The sequence below is a fragment of the Opisthocomus hoazin genome, chromosome 4 (genome assembly GCF_030867145.1).
Source record: "Opisthocomus hoazin isolate bOpiHoa1 chromosome 4, bOpiHoa1.hap1, whole genome shotgun sequence".
NCBI lineage: Eukaryota > Metazoa > Chordata > Aves > Opisthocomiformes > Opisthocomidae > Opisthocomus > Opisthocomus hoazin.
The window spans coordinates 44041814-44054273 of NC_134417.1; the positions used below are offsets into that span (position 1 = coordinate 44041814).

Here is a 12460-nt window from a genome sequence, read left to right on the forward strand (position 1 = left end):
TCAGGACTAAAGAATACAGGAAAGTGTCAGAATTGGAGAAGTTAGCCACCTGTTTACATTTTTTGATTAAAGAGAATTTGACTGGGGGAGGGATATATTTTAGTAGTGGCATCCACAGTAATTTTAAAACTTCTTTTTCCCCCTCCTCATCTGTCTGTGTCTCTCTTATTTTCTTTGAAGATTTCAGATATTGAGAGCAGAATATCAGCTCTCACTGTTGCAGGCTTGAACGTGGCTCCATGTGTTCACCTGACAAGGAAACGGGATCAAAAGCAAACAAACCAGGTGCCAGAACATTATGTAGTATTCAAAAATACATTGGGGAAGTCTTGCCTCTTTTGCTGTGATGGAGTTGAGTAATGCCTCTGTGTTGTTTACAGATGCAGACAATAGACACATCAAGACAGCAGAGAAGAAAACTTCCAGCTCCCCCAGTAAAAGGTGTGCTTAGGTTGTTATGTACATTATCTAGTCTGTCTTTATAAGGTTCACTGTGATGTACAGCTCAGCGAAGTAGGGGAAAGATTAAGTTACAAAATGAACAGAGAAATCTTGAATATGCCTACCCTCCTCATTTCCTGTTGTACTTGCATCACATAAAATACCCATTTGTCACGTTATAAAGTGGCACCACTTTCTCTTCAGTGGGAGCTGTGACAAAGGCAGACTAATAGGAGCAGAAGCAGAAGGCAGGGGAAAGCGCATGAGGAAAGCTGAATACCTGCCCTGCCACAGGGATCCCGCTGCTCCAGCGTGCCTGGGGTTAGTTTGTGAGGCCCTGGCACTCACAGTGTTTAATCACCAAAAGCTCGTTGCCGCCCTCCACAACCCACCGTTGCTGTCCTAAAGCCAGTGAATGCTGATTTCAGTCCATGTGATGTGGCTCAGCCATGTCCCTCGTGTCTGAGGGTATGGCTGTGAACTGGCTTTATGAAATGAAGTGGGTTTTTCCTTTCACATAGTCCTTTTTTTTTTAGCCCCACAGTGCATTATCACTGACAATTCTAGGGCCTGCCTCACCTTGCATTACTGTTGTTTTACTCTTGTGTAATTCCACTGATTGACATGGCCTCAGACTTTACTAAATTTGGAGTATCCCAGCCTGCTGTTTTTCATATAAATTAAATCCAGCTTTCCTCATACGTATTAGGGGCAGTTTTATCTCTCTAGAAGCTGTGACTCTTCAGGAGTATTGTTACATCTGCTTCAATGTGTTACGTGCAAAGTCTCCCTTTTTGTATTTTTCCCAGGTGAAAAAATAGATGGTTCTCCAGTTACCACTGTCAGAACATTTAACAGAAACTTCATGCTTCAAGGATCTCTAACACAAAGAACTAAAGAGAGAAAGAGCACTGCCAAGGAGTTAATGGTAAGCTCGTAACAACTGTTTTTAAAACTGCTGTTAAAAGCAGTAAAGAGAGATAGCGGTATCTGTGTAGGCAGCCGTGCTTCAGCATCTTCACAAAACTTCTCTTCATAGTTTGAGGAAAAAGAACAGAGACCGCTGAGGAAGCTCTCAACAAATAGGACCAGTGTGTCCTGGAAGATGTCTGACTATTTACCATAGCGCAGCAGCTGCTGAATGTCAGCCTGTGAGAATGTACCCTGGCTGCCAGCTCTCCAGGAATGTGCTCCCCGTATTTTTAAAAAAGTAAATAAATCAGTGGTCCCCTGCAATTCAGGCTTCTGAGGCAGACCCTCGCAGAACCAGCTGCATGCTGTAACTCAGCAGGTGAGAGTCGCCTTGAACCTCACTGATTTTTGAGAAATGTTCAAAGGTGACCAAAGTGGAATTTAAGGGGCAGATAGGCCATGCATTGGCTCTGCAGGGTTTGCACAAATAGGCTTCACTGGACAGCTGTCAATAATTTCTTCCAGAGCAGCCATAGAGGGATAAGCAAAAAAGCTGCCTTTCCCAAAGCAGTCGGCCAGTAGATACGTGACAAATAGGTGGGGAGGTGAGAGGGGGAAGGAGCTGGCTCCCTAGAAGCTTCAGCAAGCTTGCTTTGTGTTTCGCTCACGTTTTCTTCTTTCCTGTCCCTCTGTTCTAGGAACCTGCTATAGGATCTGCTGTGATGTACTAAACTTACACTTCCCTACTGCCAATAACACACTGCCTAAGGCTGTACACTAGAGTGCCTTTACTTAACAGCCATTGTGTATGTCCAGCTGAAAATGGACCCTCAAGAACCCACAATGCCTCAGTTATAGGGCTTCGTTTGGATACCTCACTGAGAAAGCTGTCCAAGTCTTCAGCATTGTGGTCTGCTAAAGGAAACTCTGCCTTAAAGTTCTCACGAGACTCTAGAGAGGATGCTGAGTTTCAAAAGCAAGGCTCCACATTTTACGATGCACTTTTTCTCCCCATTGATTGTACTAAAGTATGTCATCTTTAAACTGAAGTATGTTTTTGTACACTCAATCATAATTCTAGGCCAATGTTTTGTACAAAAAGAAAGAACAAAGCAGACCTGTGATCCATATTTGCTGGCCTCTCACAATTCGCATAGGCATCCGTCTTGTCGAGCAATAAGAACAACAGCAGCGTACGCTGCTTTTCAGCTGTGTGCTGGCAGCGGGGAACCACTGTACCTAGCTCTGCTCCCAGGCAGTCAGTGGGAGTTTTGACAGGGTTTGTAGGAGGAGATAGGATGTGCAACGACTGCTTTGTTCACTGAAGGTGCTTTTGGCAGAGTGAACATTCGAGCTCTAGAGCTAGGTATTTTGCTCTTGGCGGCCAGGGGAACATGGATGTCACGTTGACACGTGAATCGCTGGCAGCGCATGTGGACCAGATGTCTGTTCAGTTACGATCCTGGCGTCTGGCAACATTAGAACCCTGTTGTGAAACAAACACCTTTGTATGTCTCGTTCTTCTTGGTCGAATTGTCCGCTCGGTGGTGCCCAGCCATGCTGTAGTTCAGCATAAATTCTGAGCAAATCGTTCAGATGGGAAAAAGAAAGTAAAAGCACTGTGGATGAGATCTCGGCTGACTGGCTGGTGGTGGCTGTAGGGTGGGTGCAGCCTCTAAGAGATTCCCTTCTGCTTTGTCCTGGCTTTTCTGAGGAGGGGGCAGGTGCAGCCCAGACATCTCTTCCTTTACTGGTCTGCAGCCAGCGCAGAGTAGCTGGGGGCTGTCACTGGTGCCATGTGCACCCCGCTGTCATTGGACCGCTCTGAATTGGACTGTGAGTAGTAACATCTCTTCTTTCGTTTCTTGAGACCTTTGAAAGGTGAGCCAACCTGGTTTGCACAGATGTGAGGGCAGAATTCGGCCCGCTCTGTTTAATGTATAAATATATATACAAAACAAATAGATTTTATTTATATATGCAATCCAGTAAAGGAGATTAAACAGAGTAGGATGCCTAGTAATTTTTTTGTTATCCAGTCTCCTCCTCCTTCCTTGACTGTTCTCGTGTATGTACACAATACATTTGCAGGTTCTGGTTTATGCAGGTATGCGTGTTATGGAATGTCATTAATGGTGGTCGGTCTACATATTCATCTGATAAATAATAACTAATATTGTATATGTAATATCAATACAGAAATAACTAATTTTAATAGAATAACTCTTCAGCTTTTGTTCTGTTAGTGTGATTTAAAGAAGCCAACAAAGTTTGGAATAGGTTGTTTTCCTTAAGAGGCATGAAAAGCAACTATTATCGTGTTACAATGTTAAAATATTCAGTCTTCTTTGACAGAAAAATGTGTACTGTGTAGGCAATGAAAAAAAAAACAAAAAAAAAATTAAAAAAAAATCCCACCTGCTATAAGGCATTTGAATTTTTACAAATGTTTGTTGTGCCAAATATGTGCAAAGATATAATTTACTGTTTTAACAGAATCGTAAAAGCATATGTTATAGCACACAGAGAATTATTTTGTCATCAAATGATTTCAATCTTTAGTGTTAATATTTATATTTAGATTAATTTTTATAAATGAAAATGTTTTAATGGGTAAAATGAAGACTATATGATCTATTTGATTAAGTCTGAATGAATATTAAGCTTGCCTTGTTGTTGTTATCTGCATACTCACCAAGAATTATTGTCAAGAGAAATGATAAAAGAGTAAAAGCGATTTATGAAAAGAATGCCTTTTCAAGGACTCAATTCATAAAAAAACCCCAAAAGTTCTTCTCTGTGGTTTGGATTTATGTGCACGTCAGCCAGGAGGCGTGCAGGCTCAGGTACTGCCTGTCCACGAGCAAGCCATCCCCCATTGAACCTCAGAGGAGGAAAACTCTCCAGCATCGCCTCGGTTGGCTGAGGGGAGGAACACACCCCAACGCACTCGCTTCAGATTTTTTCCGCTGGGGCTAGGGTGGGAGGAATCCTGTTAGGAACATTTGATGGTTAGTCTTCTCCAGACTGTCAAGTCTGCTGGGCAAAATACCATCTCAAACAGAGTTCCTCAGGCAGAGTTTCTGTAACTCGCACTGGGGTTGCCACAAAATGGCAAACTGAGCGAGAACCCTGCCCATAATGTTAGTCTTGTATTTCCAAAGTCCCATGTGATGAATGCTGATCAAAATACTTCTTTATCAGCGTATTTTCTCCACCATGAGGGCATTCATTTAGACTACCATGTTTTAAGTAACACTTTGGGTCAGCAGATATGTTTTATTATAAATAGTAATAACTACCTTATTATTATAAAAATCCAATCCTTGCTGACAGACCATTTGCAAAGAGAAAAAAAGGGTAAAATTACTGAATGATTAATTCAACCACTATTAAATTTTAGTAGTAATTCTAACAAAACACAACTAGAAATGCAAGTTCATTCTAAATCGTCTTTTGCAGAATGATTCTTGGCCTGGATTTAACTGTCAGTCATTAGCTAAATTGTAAACTATCTGTTTTGGACATAAGCCATAGATTAAACTGCACTCAAATATTATAGCAGGTAGTAGTTACTAATCAAGATTAAACATATTGGAAATAACACTTCTTATAAAATTAATATAACAAAGTTAATTACCGTGGGAAACATGAGTATTGAGCCACAACCCCAAGCTTACTGATGTGGCCTAATGTAATAGATGGTGCATTGCTTGTGATCCTCAAAGAATGACTTTAGCTTGATCAGATAATGTACTTATACACAACCACCTTGTTTAAAGGGAATCAGCTTGTTTAGGCCGTTACCCCTTTTGGATAACGGTGCATGATTACATGCAGTAGGCACAAAACTACTCTGGAGAGTTTAATTAGCCTATTGTGGGTTTTTTCTTCAGCAGGGAGAAAATACCTGAGATAGAAGCTCCTTTCTGCTTATTAGTGTATCTCACCAGCAGTACAGGAAAAATCATAAGAGGGCAGTGGGTAGTTCAGGGCTACATTTCTACGAGTGGATCTTAACAATCTATATAAAAACTACACAGAGAGCACCGATATTTCAAGCCATTAATGCAGGTACGTTAAAAATTAGTGACAGCCTTTTTTCTTTCTTCCAACCATTGCTTTTTATTTTTACATATCAACAGCCATTGACTTTGAAATGTGACAGGAAGGTGTCATGATACACTTAACACTGCAGGTTTAAAGCCCAGCACAAAGCTGTGTGGGTTTTGGATAAACCTAATGCTACAGTGAACAGCAGCAAGGGACTGGTGGGGATGGAAGAAGCAGCAGCAGCATTTTTATAAGCTATGGTTGCACTCGGTTCTAGTGTCCATGCGTTGTCTTTTACCTGCGCCCTGAAGATGTTTCTTTTTGAAGGACCTTGCACAAGGAGCAGAAAGAAGAGCAGCGTGGGCTTGCTAGGCAAAAGCAGAACTGGAGGTCTGAGGTGCAGGGGAGGGCGCAATTCAAAGAGCAGAGGTTAGGTCACCACCTCGGGGAACAGGGATCACCAGTTGTTGTCTTCTGTGTCCGACACTTCTTGCTCCCACAAAGCGTTCAAGATGAAATCCAGGTGTCTGCTCACAGGCCTCAGGCTGCTGTGGCTGCTTCTCAGCTGCCGCTTGCCAAACCGACCGATGGGGCGAACGCCACGGCCCACGTACCAAAAAGGATCGATCTCAGGACCTGGAATTCAAAGCAGTCAGTGAAGCACATTCCACTGTACTTAAAGGCAGCGTTTCCTGAACATCTCGAGGGTGTTAGATGGCTTATTTGTAGTCCAGGAAAAAAAAACAAAGGGAAAGGCCGCAGCCAGACGCACAACTTCCTGGTGCCTTTGAGAGTTGCTTTCCATGCATAGGGCCCAAAGGAAGAGGATTCAGATGCAAAATTAATTGTCATCCCTCTGGGCTGCAACCTGCAACTCGAACATAAGCCACAGCACCCATCAAATTCAGGAGGGCCCAGCATGCTCTAAAACTGATCGGAACCCTGGAAGAGGTTATGGTGAAGCGTACATCCAGAAAGACCATAGCAGCTCCCTGTACCGCCACTATTAAACTGCCCTCTCTCAGCTAAAGTCCTGAAGGTCCCACTGTCCAGCCTCCATTTCTGCTGTCTGCACCATGTACGGTATCTCTACGGGCTGGATTGCAGAGGGGGTTCCCACGTAAGAGGTAAACGTAAAAAGCTGATTCTTGTTCACTTACAAAGTTTTTTTCGTGAATGGCATTTTTTCTTTTAAAGGATCTGGAGTACACCTGTACTTGACTTATTTTTATCGCCTAGTTTTAGAGCAGGTGTGGAGAGGGGTATAGTTTGGGTTAAAAGATATAGCAACAGGGAAAATCTACAAAGCGCTGGAGATGATGCCACCCCAAGGAAATGTCTAATCATTCCAAAGCCAGAGGACTGTCAGGAACAGGAATAAATTTCAATTTAAATGCATTATATATCATCCAAGTCATATGACAGTCTCAGGCAAGGCAGCAGGATTTTCCTCTGGGCATTTTGATGCTTGAACACGAAAATAAAAAGCCACTTTGGCTGTAAATTTCTCCATAAATACATCTGGTAAGTCTTTCCACACAGTGTTTAACACCCGTTTAACAAAACTCAAGTAACTTCATATTTTTCAGCTGGGTACCTAAAAACTGAGGTTCCCGACATCTCAGGTGGTCTTCAGTGGGGAGAGGTGTGCCACTGAGAGCCCATGTACCTCATTCCCCACACCCCCTCTTCCACTCCACCTACCATTATCAGCCTTTGCCCCTTGGGGGAAGATGAGATTTCCTGATAAAGATTTTCTCAAAAATCTTTCAGACTGTGTGTTAGCTTTTACTTGGGATGCATGGTATTGTTCCTCACTTGGCCAGCCTCTGCTCCTCAGAGCATCTCTGAGTGGAGACACTTCAACCACCTGTATTTTGACTTTCAGACAACTTGTGGTTTCAGGCAGAAATGCAGATGGCTCTAAAGCAAACTTAAGCTTCTGGCCCTTGCTTCCTTGTTACGCCATAGAAGTAGTTGTGAACTACCCCAAGTCTACAGAACACAGCTGAAAATTTGATGCTTAAATATTTGATGTATACTGCCTTACATTTTCTTTGTCAGTCTTTGGTACATTAGTATATCCCCTGGTATTTATCAAAAATTACGCTATTTCCCTTGGCTAATTAAAGGCTGTGACAAGGATATTAGGTTCTGTATATGCACTTACAAGTTTAAATGGAAGTACAGAACCCCCCCCCCCATTTCACCATAGAAACACCCACATGGATTTCCTGCTGAACTTTGCCTGACAGCCCAAACCTGATCCCTCGATGCACCAGAGACCACGGGGTGACCATATGGGAGCCCATCGCATTTCATCAGGTGAGATTCATACTTACTTCTGTTGTCTATCTGGTGTTTAAATGGCCTGCTCTGTCCTGAAGCAAAGCTGAGCGATACCAAGAGCACCAGCATGTAGACAGTGACCAGCTTTAAGTGCTTGGGTGACCACTGGGCACGTGGTGTCCACGAGATTGGATGCCACATGATGGAGCAGTGGTGGGAAGGCTGTGAAGAGAAGACTGAACATGGAGAACATGTATGAGTTAAAGCTTACAAGGTGAAGGAAGGTGTCAACTGTTCCTCTCTGTCAGAGCCATTTCATGACACAAGATCTGTGTAACACTGACACTGGGGATGTTCCGAGTATTTCTGTTTGAAGGTAAAGTGTATGCAGTGAGCCCCCTACTGAGAGTTAAGTCTTGCAACTGGAGGCTTCTTCTCACCATCAGTGAAAGCCCCTGTCATGGCTCCGCAGGACATTCGTGTCCCAGCCCTGAGCTTCCTGCTGACTTTGTGTGGCCCTCTGTATGACCATGGGCATTGGCCACCAAAGTGTGTTTGAGCCACTACTTTCATCATCCTTTCCTCACTTGTAAAATATGTCTAACACTTGCATTTTACACACTCTTTTTTACAACTAAAGGCATTTCTGTATGAATGGGGATGCTCCTCCCATGTCATCATTCCCTTTCACAGCCAGGATGCAAAGCTATGATTCCCAGTGATGTTTCCCACTGGTAGATGTCCCGATCCTGTAAATGCACCCAGATGCAGACAGATGAGAAATCCTCCCCCCTCCCCGAGAGAAGGGCTGTGCAGAGCAGAAGGTGCCCAGCTGGGAAAATGGCATCCCGGAGGTGCAGGATCCCGGGCTCGGGTCACCACTGCACCCTGTCTCTGGCATTCCGACCCAGCTTCCTAGCAGCAGCAGCAGCAGCTCTCCCGGTCTGCCTTGTAACAAGCAAGGGCTGCCTTACACAGGCAGCCAGGAGCCTCTGCCTACAGCAGTCAGCAGGAGCCCTGTTTGCTTACGCGTCACTTACGGTAAACATACAGGTACGGAGCGACAGGAAATCCTCTCGGCTGTGCCTACACAGAGGGTTCTCCCTGTGTACGGGTAGGATTTTTTCCCCTGCTGCCGCCAAAATCTTAGCCTGCTTTCAGTACCGGCAGAGCAGGAAAGAAAGTCTTTTGATGCAAGATGCTCCCAAGCACACTGCACAGGCAACACAGCAAAAGCATGTGGAGACTCTGGTTGTGTCCTTCATTAACATGCAGAGTCAAAAGCTCCTTAACCCCTAGCATTCAGTGAAGGTTTGTTGGGGTTTTTTCCCCACACTGACAGTTACTTAGCAGGCAGCTTAGAGCAAAATGATTTTAATCCCCATGATTTCAACAGAACTACAAATTAACTTTTTCTAACTTGAATATCTTATAACAATCTCACAACAATCAGGACTAAATGATGTTAGCATGTAAAACCACATGGGATTAATTCTGTCCTCGGTGTCAGCTGGTGTACATCTCTTGTTGCTCCATGTTTAGCAAAGCCTGAAGATGAAAAGAAGATATTTTGAGGAATCTCTCCGGTGTGCTTACAGCGCTGCTAACAGATTTTCCAGCTTACTTGCTGTCTGGTTTTGTCTCTAGTTTTTGTGGGAGCTGAGTGGCAGAAAGGAAGAGCTTGCCTTGAGCTCACTGTTGATGAAAGACAAAAATAAAGGGAAGAGGTTTTAGCACAAGCTTTTTGCTAAGCAGTGCTGTGTCTCAGTCTCCACCAGCTGGTCCTGTGCCCGCATCAGCCACTCTGACCGCCTTCTGGAGTGCCATTACTCATTCAGCTCTTTGCTCATACCCGTGACCTGGCTGGGATTTCTGTGAAGCACATGGATCCCGCTGCACCTCAGTAAATAACGTGCCACCCTTAAATAATCAGGGGGCTAAGCACCTCCAATCCTCCCTAATTTTGCCTCCTCTTAATTGTCCCATCTCTGTTTGTATGGGGAGAAACTGAGGCAGAGATAATGCCACAAACTTGACCCTGCATGATGCTGAGCATTTCTAACTCCAGGATAAGCACAAAATCCTGGTTACCCACTCACAGTCATTTCGCATTGGCCCTGATCAATAACAGGGCTGGGAGATAGTCTGTGATCTCCTCAGGTCCAGACCTGCCTTAGCCCACAGCCCTGAAGCTTTCTTCCAAAGAGAAAAACAAGACCTCATACAGTCACTCTATGTGCTCTCCATTTCCAACCACTAAATGATCACAAAAAAAAGTCCTTACTAGTTTCAACAAAACTTGACTCATTTAAAAGTTTCAGGAATAACTTGTCTCCTGGAGCTCAGCAAGAAGTTGGCACCGCTGCCAGCTTGGTCAACTTGCCACTTCTGCTTGGTCCCTGAGCAGAAAGAGCCTTTAAATTATGGCTGAGCAACACCTGTGACAGTGGCCCAGCAATTTCCACTGACTTGAGAGGAAAAAGTTACAGCCTGTTAAAGGCACTAGTAAAGTTACAGTGAGGCAGCGGTATCACAGCTTGCCGTGGGTCTGCCTCATGTGAGTGGTGGGAGACCAGCCCGGCTCTGCCTCCGGGCACGTGGGGACTCTCAACACACCAAACTCGAGCTCTGCTGCAGATCCATCGCATCTAAACCTGCCGTGGATGTCCACAGAAGACAGGGTTCTATTAACTCTTTAAACCCTAAGATAGCATCTTATTTGGGAGCAGCAGCTGTGTGCCCCCTCTCCAACGCAAACACGAATGGCTTTCACATTTGCAAGCAGCACTGGAAACCCCCACGAGGGATCAAAGCCCGGGTGAACCCAGGCCTGGGACCACGGCTCATTTCAGGGCTGAGTGGCATGGAAGGCACGCGCTGTGGTGCTGCCGGCTCCTGCGTGCGCTCTCCCTGCAGGGACCCAACTCTGCCCGCCGGTTCAGCTGCGTTGCCTCAGCACCATCTCCTTCGCTGCAAAAACTGGACAAAAGTTACGCAGCACAGAGCACAGCTGCATACATGAATGCAGAAAACCTAAAGCCCCGAAAGAAAACAAGGAAATCCAGCAAGAAAGAGCCAGGACAAGCGCTGAAGCAGCTAAAGGGAGGCACTCACCTGTTCGCACCAAAGCTGCTCCTCAGGTAGCCACCGCTCCAAGCAGAAGCCGGGCAGCTGCTGGGGGCTTGTGCCTTTTATACTGGAGCGAAGTGGGCTTGAAAGCGGAGGGGGGAGTCAAGAGGTGGGCCAGGAGGACGTCAGCGCTACTAGTGAGCAAAATTTAAATTTACGCAGGGAGGGGACGAGGACTGTGGCTCTATTAGCAAGCCATTGCTCAGGGCAGGGAGCAGGAGCTGAATGATTGTGGGGGGCCTGGCAGGACACCTGGCTGAGGCCCCCCCAGCCCCCAGGAGGAGAGCAGAGGGGAGGGGGCTGCTGCCACGTCGCCGTGGGTGGGAGGATATGGGCAGAGTGGAGCAGCACTGGCTGCTACGCTCTGTGCAAGGGAGCCAGTCTCTCCGTGCTGCCCGGTGAGATGCTCTGTCCTAAGAGAATGCCCGTGGGGGGAAACACTCATGGCTGGGGATGAGGAGTGGGGGGAACGAGGAGACGGACCATGGGAAGCTCTCACAGCCAGCAAGCTGGAGCAGCCAGGCCACACGCCCCTTCCCACCCCTTGCTCCTCTCGCTGTTGTCCCACCTCTGCTTTTTGCTTGGGACCTTACTTGACGGCAGCTCCTGTCCCATTCAGCCCCTAACCCACGGCTGGGGTCAGCTGACCCACACATAAGTTTTAGGCCATACCGCAACACAGCACCCAGGCAGCTGGTGAAACCAGCTGTGATTCCGTGCTTACCGGCCTTGTGGCAGGGTAAATGTCACCTGCAAGAGGCTAACATCTCGTGCAGTATTGTATTTCTACAGCAGGCATCTCTTTTGTGCAACTATTTTTAACTCTCTCTCTTGACTAACGTGCCGTCGCAGCCTCGCTGTTACAGATCTCGCTGCTCTAATAGCTGGGACCGTGTTTGCCGTGAAGGTTTGCAGAGGAGCAGCAGCTGAACTGGCAGGCGTTTCACTCCTGCAGAGAGGCTGAGACACCAGACGTTGCTGAGCTGCTTGGGGACAGCAAGCTCTCTTGCAGAGATCTCTGCAGATATGAGGTTGTGCTCCGCTCCTGTTGAGACTGACTACCTGAAGAAACAATTTTTAAAGCTGTGCTTAGGAGGCTCTGATGCATGACCTGGTCCGTAAGCTTGAGCCTGGATAGGAAATGGTGCAATCCTGTTAGGATGAAGTGGAAGTTCAAAACCAAATCTCTTGTTTACTTTTTCTATAAAGGCGCTTCCAGCTGGGAAAACCTCAAAGTACAAATGACACTATTTCACTGCAGCCACCTCCCAAAAGAAATGAGATTATTTTTTTTTTTTTCCAAAGGACAATTTGTGGGGTACTTCTACAAGGAATCACGATTGAAATTTTGCCTGGCCCTGCCCTTACTCAGTATCCAGGCATCAAGTCAGTGACACCACCACCACCACTGAGGCATATGGTCACTAATTGTGGGGATTAAAATAAATCTCTCATTTACGTGTAATAGATTGCTTTATGGGCATGTGCATGAACACAAATGGTAAAGAAGCAAGAGAAATACTCTTCCATTCTCCAGTTTCCACCTACTAACAGCTAAAAGAAGCGTCTTCCTCATAGAAGGAAGACTCAGACTACTCAGGATTACAACTGCAAAATATGAAAAGCACTTCAAGTC

At 45.6% G+C, this 12460-nt stretch overlaps 2 protein-coding genes across 5 annotated transcripts in view; one reads left to right on the forward strand and one right to left on the reverse strand.

Annotated features, from left to right (window-relative positions):
* Positions 1–3360, forward strand: part of MYRIP (myosin VIIA and Rab interacting protein) — a 232531-nt gene extending 229171 nt beyond the window's left edge. For 3 of the 4 annotated variants that reach the window (XM_075418805.1, XM_075418804.1, XM_075418807.1), the window contains 4 exons: positions 181–285; positions 381–441; positions 1251–1369; positions 2052–3360. In XM_075418805.1, coding sequence (XP_075274920.1) covers positions 181–285; positions 381–441; positions 1251–1369; positions 2052–2084 — 318 coding nt within the window. In that variant the 3' untranslated portion in view covers positions 2085–3360. The remainder of the gene's footprint in view (positions 1–180; positions 286–380; positions 442–1250; positions 1370–2051) is intronic. The other variant, XM_075418806.1, reaches the window with a different exon arrangement.
* Positions 3361–5863: 2503 nt separating this feature from the next.
* LOC104338895 (prolactin-releasing peptide) lies at positions 5864–10822 on the reverse strand. The gene is made up of 3 exons (XM_009944981.2): positions 10810–10822; positions 7749–7931; positions 5864–6042 (listed from the first exon to the last, which is right to left on the reverse strand). Exons 2-3 carry the CDS (start codon positions 7894–7896, stop codon positions 5864–5866), a joined length of 327 nt encoding a protein of 108 aa, XP_009943283.1. The 5' UTR covers positions 7897–7931; positions 10810–10822.
* Positions 10823–12460: the final 1638 nt, after the last annotated feature.

Coding starts and splice junctions, on each gene's coding strand:
- LOC104338895 (XM_009944981.2), bottom strand. CDS start 7,896: ATGTGGCATCCAATCTCGTGGACACCACGTGCCCAGTGGTCACCCAAG. Junction 6,043..7,748: donor ACACCAGATAGACAACAGAA/GTAAGTATGAAT, acceptor TTTGAATTCCAG/GTCCTGAGATCGATCCTTTT.